Source organism: Asparagus officinalis, chromosome 7, assembly GCF_001876935.1.
Source record: "Asparagus officinalis chromosome 7, Aspof.V1, whole genome shotgun sequence".
Lineage (NCBI taxonomy): Eukaryota > Viridiplantae > Streptophyta > Magnoliopsida > Asparagales > Asparagaceae > Asparagus > Asparagus officinalis.
In genome coordinates, this window is record NC_033800.1 from 50,463,683 (window position 1) to 50,472,843 (window position 9,161).

The 9,161-nt window shown below is 38.8% G+C and overlaps 1 protein-coding gene across 1 annotated transcript in view; it reads right to left on the reverse strand.

Moving 5' to 3' along the window:
• LOC109849587 (GDSL esterase/lipase At2g23540-like) overlaps nt 513-9,161 on the reverse strand; it is a 14,574-nt gene continuing 5,925 nt past the window's right edge. The window contains exons 4-5 of the mRNA XM_020419436.1: nt 1,248-1,503; nt 513-1,062 (exon numbers count right to left, since the gene is read on the reverse strand). Coding sequence (XP_020275025.1) covers nt 839-1,062; nt 1,248-1,503 — 480 coding nt within the window. The 3' untranslated portion in view covers nt 513-838. The remainder of the gene's footprint in view (nt 1,063-1,247; nt 1,504-9,161) is intronic.

A 9,161-nucleotide genomic window follows, 5' to 3' on the forward strand; every position in this document is an offset into this window, starting at 1 on the left:
TGGTAGAAATGCAAAGCCCACAAAACCCAAAACACTATTCAAAGCTCAATAAGGAGAGAACCATTATATACCCTTTACTATTTATCTCATTTTCCAATGTGGGACTATTCACAAAGACAAAATTGCCTTTTCATGAACAAAGCTTCCAACACATACTAGTTTGTTTTAATTTCATATTTGCAGCTGGTCAAATGAAACAGATTAAGTAGCAAAGAGTATTAGTATGTACCAAACCAATCGAAATAACCTTTTTCTTTAATAATTTAGCCAAACGAAAAATTCCAGACTCAAATCTCACCACATATATAAAACGGATTTTTTTAAAAAGAAAATTGTATTGTGAATTCTAGTTTGTGGTGCCACGCTAAAATAAAAAATTGTAATCTGCACCATTTTTAAATACAAAATTATAACCCTCGATTTTCATCATCACTTAATTTGATGGTTAGGGTCTTGTTAAGACCCTATCCTTTTTCCTAAAGAAAAAAAAACATTCACCATAACCTCGGACTGTCGATTGAGTAGAAGTTATTTAAGAGTACATACTGACTCCAACATCAGATACATATCTTCTTTCTAACTCTCTACTGGATGCCATCTAAACGCTCACGTCGCGAATAGTCCATACTGAAGACCAAACCACGCTTCAATACACAAATACAAACTGAGAGCACCCAAGTTCTAAGAAGTTTATGTTAACTCTCGCATGTATAAAATTAAGTACACTCAAGCTCTTAATTTTTTTTTGAGGAGACACTCAAGCTCTTAATCAATCTCACAACATAGAAGTTTCCTTTGCAATCATAACAAATATTCCAAAAAATATATGGCATTTTGTTCATAGGTTTTTGAGTGCTCGGATATTCATGGGGGAAATGTATTTGGTCTCTCCATCAACGAGTTTCTTCGCAATTATGAGGTTGGCAGCCTCGCTTGGATGATACGGATCCCAAAATACGTATTCGGAGCGGTTCTCGCATATACTTGAGGTGGGCCCACACGGTATTATACCAGCAAATCTCCCTCCATTTCCGCAACAAGCGGAACTTGCCGTTTTGAACCCTGAACATATACCAAGTTGCATGTAAGTACCTTTACATTGATCACTAGTTACGAGACGGACATCATAAATTTGTTTTATTATGAATGATTATCCGGGTTAAGGAAAATAGAGATATGCATGCGACGCTTAAAATGATAGCTAAAATAAATTGAAGGATAAGTTAAGTCCATAGAGCTTCACTTACCATATTTTTTATGATTAGTGATCAGTTCCATAACTAGATCATAAACATTTGCAAGAACAAATTTGGCTCCGGGGAGTTCTTGATTGAGTTGAACGAGCAAGTCCCTTAACTTGCTATTGTATTGGAGTGCAAGTTTATTTGGTAAGCCAGCACACTCTGTCTCCTCAATTTGATTTATTGTCTTTTGATAAGGTATGCATCCTATAGGTCCCACATTCCCTATCACAAATTTCCTTGCATCAAGAGAATAAAGCCTCTGCAAATTGAAAATCTCATAAATGTTAAAATCTTCAAATAATTTTTCTTATTAGTGGAGTCACTATAGCACCTTAAATCTGATTGGCTATTGTCATAAACCATTGACAACTAGAGCATTCTGCTAACATCCACTAGTATTCTTGAATGTCAATCTAATAATAGTTATAAGCTTAATTGCACTATATACCCAATAGTTTCCCCTACTTTGTGCTTATATACCCTCAAGTGGTTTTTGCAGCTCTTACCATACACCGTTCAAAGTATTTTTGATTTTTTATATTAAGAAAAACATGAAAAATTTATTTTAAAAAACAAATTAGAAATAAAATAATACAATACGTAAAATACCGACAGCTTTATAATTTAAAAGAATGAGGGGAATATCCTATGTTGGAGAGTAAGCGATTGACTTTAGAATCAGGAGCCAACATGTATTCCAGTAAAAACTTAAAATTGGATGGTTATTAATGATAGAGATACCAAATCCATCCAAAGCAGGGAAAAAAAGGCTGGCTGATTCGGCAGAATTAATTTAAGGATTTGGTCAAATATTGTGTTCATATTTATTTATATACTTTCCTAGTTTAGATGATTCTTGAAGTATTGATGTATATATATACATGTAATTGTTTCATTATGTTGAGTGGAATAAAATATAATTCTCCCATCTTCTCCCTTCTCTTTATGGTATCAGAGCACTGATCAAAAGCCATCTCTACAATCCTTCTTTAATTTCTAAACGTCTTCTCTCTAATGGCCACTGCCAACAATCAAATTATCATTCCCAATTCCCAAGAACCCACCAAACCTCTCATCATGATCACCATCCACAACTCCATCAAACTTACGACCACCAATTACCTCTTTTGAAAACTGCAGATTGAAGCGATTCTTATCGGTTACGATCTGCAAAAATTCATTGATGGCTCTCATTCGACCCCACCCGAAAAGATCACCAAAGACAATAAGAAAGAATCCAATCCTGAGCACACCACCTGGGTTTGCTAGGATACACTGATTTTTGGCGCACTCGTCAGAAACCTTTCACCCTCTATTATCCCTCTCATCACTCAATCTAAAATATATTACAAGTTTTGGCAGGTTCTGGCCAACACATATGCTCGACCCTCTCGAGGCCACATCAAACAAATTAAAGATCAACTCAAACAAATCACCAATGGTGCACAAACTATATCTGATTACATGCAGTCTATCAAAACCCGTGCTGATAAACTTGCAGCTCTCAGAAAACCTCTAGACCAAGAAGATCTCACTGAAAAAATTCTCGTCAGTCTTGATGATGAATATCAATCTGTTATTGATGCTGTTAATGGTCGTGAGACCACTATATCGTTTGATGAACTCCTTGAAAAACTCATCAACAAAGAGCTCACCCTCCGACAAAAGACCGGGCCATCACATTTTCCTGCCACAGCCAATCCAACATATACCAAGACCAAATCTGGGCCCCCAACAACCGTTTCTCATCATTCTCTCCGAAGACTGATCAAGTTGAACAAAAACCTACTCCGGATGGGCGTGTCTCACCTCGTTCGTTTCTTGGCTGCTGTCAATGGTGTAACACCAAGGGGCATGTACTTGCTAATTGCCCTAGCTTTCACCAAGTCTAACCAAATATGTAAGTACTGTCGCCCTCGGGGAATCAATGACAACCTCATCCCTCAAACCCATGGCAACCATGTCCCAACACTCCATGGCATTCGCGTCCATCTCAACCTCGAGCCAATGTATCCACCGCAGATAACACCACTAGTCCCACTTGGCTTCTCGACAGTGGTGTCTCTTATCATGTCACAACTGATCTCCAGAATCTCTCCTATCACACACCATATGATGGCACTGATGATATTATTATTGGTAATGGCACGAGACTCTATATATCCCACACTGGTTCAACCTCTCTTACAACTCCCTCTCAATCCTTCACTTTATCTAATGTGTTATGTGTACCTGCCATGAAAAAGAATCTTATTTCAATATCCCAATTTTGTCGTACTAACAACACTGTAAAACCCCGAAAATTTTAAACTTATGAATGATGAATGGAATTAATATATGATTAATTACCATAAATGAATTTTTATTTTGCTAAATTATTTATTAGTGTATGAGTACACTAACAAGTACTTTGAGTGTAAACAAGTCAGTACATAAGAGAGAAACGGGTCAAAACATGCACAATGGCAAAGCTCTGCACAGCTAAAAACTTATGCTCCGGTCGACCGCCGCTCACCCTGTGGTCGATCGCGGATCGGGAAAACTATTTTTCCCAGTTTGTGTTGGTTTCAGGTTTTGAGGCCCATATTCGTTTTTCCTGATATATATATATATATCACGAGTTTTAAGAACCTAGTAGCCACCAAACACCCCATAAACCCTATTTTGATTTTTTGGAGAAGATTCAAGGCTTTTGAGTAGAATTTCTATTAGTTTTTAGCTTTTGGATTAAGGATCTACATTGGCTTTGCATCTTGCACGTTTTTCAACAAGTCTTAGGCGAGTTTTATCTCTGCTAATCCCTCTCCAAGTTATTAAAATGTTTTTAAAAGAGTTTTAATAAGATTTGTAGAGCCTAATTGAGTAATATGTGTATAAAAATCAAATCTTGTATATTATGTGTATAAAGACTAGGTCTTTTCATGCTAAAGAGGTTAAGAACAAATTTACAGAAGTGTTTTAAGATCTGAAAACGATTTAAAACATTGTTCATCTAAATTTAGATATTTTGTTCTTCGTTTTGAAGTTTTATACATAATTGAGGGTTTAAATATGATTTCTTGTACGAATAATCATGCTTTAAATATTGATTTTGTTCCCAACGATGTTAAACTGATGTTGATATGATTTCATGCAAGATTCATATTGTTTTAATCAAGTTAAATCACAAAATCACATCACAAACACTACATGTACAAAAAAATACACGTTCTGTAGATGTCACGTCCGGTCGACCGCCGCTCACCTTGCGGTCGACCGTTCGCCAGCGAGCCTAGGATCTTTCGTTCTGTTCGGTCGACTGCGCTATGCTCTGCGGTCGAACCGGCGCCCCCAAAAAATGTTTTTTTTCTGCCAGTCGGCATGCGATATTCTTTTTGACACTGTTTGGTTTTTGAGAGAATTTCTCGATCTTGTACTATATTATTTTAATGGCTAAATACCCATATTGGTATTTTAATTCCACCCCAATTTCTAACAAGGTATTTTAAATAGGCAAACCCGCTTTAAGACATTTTAATTGATCCAAGTAACCAATAAGGCATGATTTCTCGTCGGCGGGAAAATTTCCGGCGAGATCTCGTCACGTGCATGGCACATGATGTCTCAAAACTCGTTTTTAGCAGCGGCGAAGGCAACAATCTCGTCATATTCAGCCGATTCGATGGGGTTAACGATCTCAGGCGGCGTCATAACCATTATTTTATCCTACTTTGGGCTGAATATGATGAGATTGTTGCCGTCGCCGCTGCTAAAAATGAGTTTTGAGACATCACGTGCCATGCACGTGAAGAGATCTCGTCGGAAATTTTCCCGCCGACGAGAAAACATGCCTTATTGATTAGTTGGATCAATTAAAATGTCTTAAAGCGGGTTTGCCTATTTAAAATACCTTGTTGGAAATTGGGGTGGAATTAAAATACCAATATGGGTATTTAGCCTTATTTTAATATTTAAGAGTTGTTTAACACCTGAGATGATGGTGAATACCAAACATGGACACGCACACCGAGATATGTGCACATACACTTAGTTGGTGCTATTTTGACTCACATTATTGAGATAGTAGATATAAGTTGAGATGATGAAGGTGAATTAATGTATGATAAAGTATTTACTCATTAGTTATGGATGCTCAGCGTGGGTGTTTATCCCGAAATGAGACTTCGGTTGTACCACACTAGGGGCATTTGGTTATGATTCCTATAACGAGCCCTCAGTTGTACCAAATACTCGAAGGTGATCGATGTATGTATATCCGGTTTGGGCTGATATGCCTATTCACCGTTGTATGATCATCTGGAAGCATATCCGAGAATAGTGAGCTAAAACCTATTACCGTTGGATGAAATAGCGAATCCGGAAATAGACAGATAAAAATCTATTTGCCATAAGAACGATTGAGTAAGGAGGTTGTATCCGATATCCGCGTATCATTATGCGAGCCTTACAAAAGTATCGTTATTTAGTGATATATATATATATATATATGCTTATAGTTGTAGTTTTGCTCCCATGTTAGATTACCCGTGAGTAGGGTACATCCTTTGATAAATGGCATACATGATATGACCCGTGGTAATTATGAGTTGGGTGATTCTTCTTTTGATATTATGTTGACTACCCGAGGGTAGTTCGAGATGAGACATTGGTTTTGTATAGTTGAGGTTTGGAGTACTTTTGTTTTGGTTGCTATATTCATTCATAGAGTTGGACTTGGTATTTAGGGATTTATAATTTGAGACATGGTATAAACATGAGGGTTTCATTGTTTGGATTATTTCACCTGACGTACTAATTCTCGTGTCATGGATTTCTAAATACCAATCTCCAGTTAGGGTTCTATGAATGATTTTATATTTATATGTACTAACTCTATTTTCTTATATACTCCTACCCCTTCTCCTGGGCAGTGGTGGAGATGATATCGCTAGCGCTTTGACGCTCGTTATTCCCCCCCCCTTCAGGCAACAAGACCGGCACACGGAGAGTCGCAGGTTGATGGGATTTCATCTTAAATTCCATCTAGATATTATTATACTTGTAGTTATTTTAGAACTCCACATTTAGTTGTTTATTTTTAGACTCTAGATTTGTATTTCTTTTTATAGAGGCTGAGTGCCTTAGTAAGATTATTTTACTCATTATGTTGAGATTTATTTCAAACTCGGAGATGTATTCATTCTATTTCAGTTGGGCTCATTTATTGATTATTCATACACTTCTTCTGTGCATATCTGAGTTTATACTATTTCTATTATTTGCATGTTTTGTACCTTCACCTATGTGTTGACTCTTCTAGAGAGATAGTGACTGTGATGGTGAAACATGTTGTAGCATGGTGTTCGGTGCATGGCAGGTTTGACAATTCGGGTTTCACCTTGAACTACAACTTTGTGTGAACCCTGGGGCGTCACAAACACATCCATTGAATTCTTACCATCTTCATTTTCTGTGAAGGATCTATGCACGGGGGCAATTCTTTTGCAGGGTCCAACTAAGGATGATGTATATGAGTGGTCGGCAATCACCTCTTCTTCAAGTTCTTCGCTTCTTGCCTTTTCCAGTGTCAAAACCACCTTGTCCACATGGCACCATAGACTAGGTCATCCATCCGCAGTTATTTTTAAGCATATCATGTCTTCCTTTAAATTAGAATGTTCTGCTGTCTCTGATAAAAATTCTCATTGTAATTATTGTCAGTGCAATAAAAGTCATAAATTACCATTCTCTATTTCAACCATCTCTTCCTCATCGCCTCTTGAAATTTTTTCTGATGTATAGACTTCTCCTCTCTCTTCAATTGATGGCTACAAGTATTATGTTGTCTTTGTCGATCATTTCACAAAATACACCTGGCTTTATCCTCTAAAATAGAAATCACATATGTTTGATGTTTTCATTCGATTCAAGGCTCTTGTTGAAAATCATTTCAAACGCAAAATTCTTACACTTTACTCTGACAATAGGGGGGGTGGGGGGAATATCAAGCTCTTACAGGTTTCCTAGCTACCAATGGCATCGCCCATCTCACTTCTCCACCACACACGCCCGAGCACAATGGGTACTTGGACGTCGTCACCGTCACATAGTGGAAACCGAGTTGTCTCTCTTGACTCATGCATCCATGCCCTTAACCTACTGGTCATATGCATTCTCTACTGTTGTATACCTTATCAATCGTCTTCCCACACCAACTCTTCAACTTCTTTCACCATATCACAAGCTCTTTGGTGCCCCGCCCAACTACTCTAAACTTTGCAGCTTCGGCTGTCTGTGCTATCCCTGGTTATGGCCCTACACGCCTCATAAACTTGCTCCACAGTCATCTACATGTGTTTTCATCGGATATTCTCTCACCCAAAGTGACTATATTTGCCTTGACACGTCCACCACCCGCATATTCACGTCCCGTCATGTAAAGTTTGTCAAGTCTGTCTTTCCATTTGCTTCCCTTAGAACTGATAATGAGAGTCTCATGTCTGTCTTCCCTTCTGAATGGTTCCCCATGACACTGCCGGTTCTTGCCACACCATCGTCAGCTGCTGACCCTGCCTCCACGTCTACCCAAAATACATCCCCACAATCCCTTACCAACCCCTCATCATCACCCACTACCAGTGAGTCTGCACCTACATCTACTCACTCCACTACCACTCAACCAACTTCCCCTACCACCACCCCTCCGTGCGTTATTATCACTCGATCCAAACACAATATCCATAAACCCATCCAAAAGCTTAATCTCTCAGCCTAACTCCACCAGAATACTGATACCCGTGAACCCACAACTGTCAACCAAGCCCTAAAAGACCCCAAATGGAGATAGGCCTTGTCAACAGAATATGATGCTATGGTTCGCAACAGTACGTGGGAATTGGTTCCTTCCCATCCCAACCAGAATTTGGTTGGCTGTAAATGGATCTTTTGCACCAAGTACTTGCCTGATGGTTCCGTTGACAAGTACAAGGCTCGCTTAGTTGCAAAGGGCTTTCACCAACGTCCAGGCATTGACTTCCATGACACATACAGTCCGGTTATCAAACCAACCACTATTTGTTTGGTTCTCAGTATTGCGGTTAGCGACGGCTGGCCTCTCCGACAGCTTGATGTCAATAATGCCTTTTTTCAAGGCACTTTATCTGAAGATGTATTCATGGCTCAACCACAGGGTATTATTGATCCTGATTACCCTCATCATGTTTGCAATCTTCGTAAGGCCATTTACGGCCTCAAACAAGCTCCCCAAGCTTGGTATCATGAACTTCGCCAGTTTCTTCTCACTGTCGGATTTGTGAACTCCAATGCGGACACATATCTTTTTATATTTAATGCCAACAATACCATCATCTATTTTCTCATTTATGTGGATGATATCATTATTACAGGTAACAATACAGAGGCTACTTATCAGTTCATCCACCATCTGTCTCAATGCTTCTCACTTAAGGATCTTAGATAGTTATCTTATTTTCTTGGTGTTGAAGTATTGCCTCACAATAATGGGCTTTTTCTTTGCCAGGGCAAATACATTATTGATCTTCTTAGTCATTTTCACATGACCGAGGCCAAGCCTGTTACTACGCCACTGGCCACCACTCCTTCTCTCACCTTGCACTATAGTTCTACCCTATCCAATCACACAGATTATCGCACTGTTGTTGGCAGCGTTCAATATCTGTCACTCACGCGGCCTGATATTGCTTACACGGTGAACAAATTATCTCAGTTCATGCATCAACCGACAACGGATCATTGTCAAGCGGCCAAGCGTCTTTTACGTTATCTCTGTGGGACACTTGATCATGGTATTACTCTGCATCGCCGATCAACCCCGACTCTTCACGTGTTCTCAGATGCAGACTGGGCTGGTAATAAAGATGATTATACATCCACAAGTGCTTATCTTATCTATTTTGT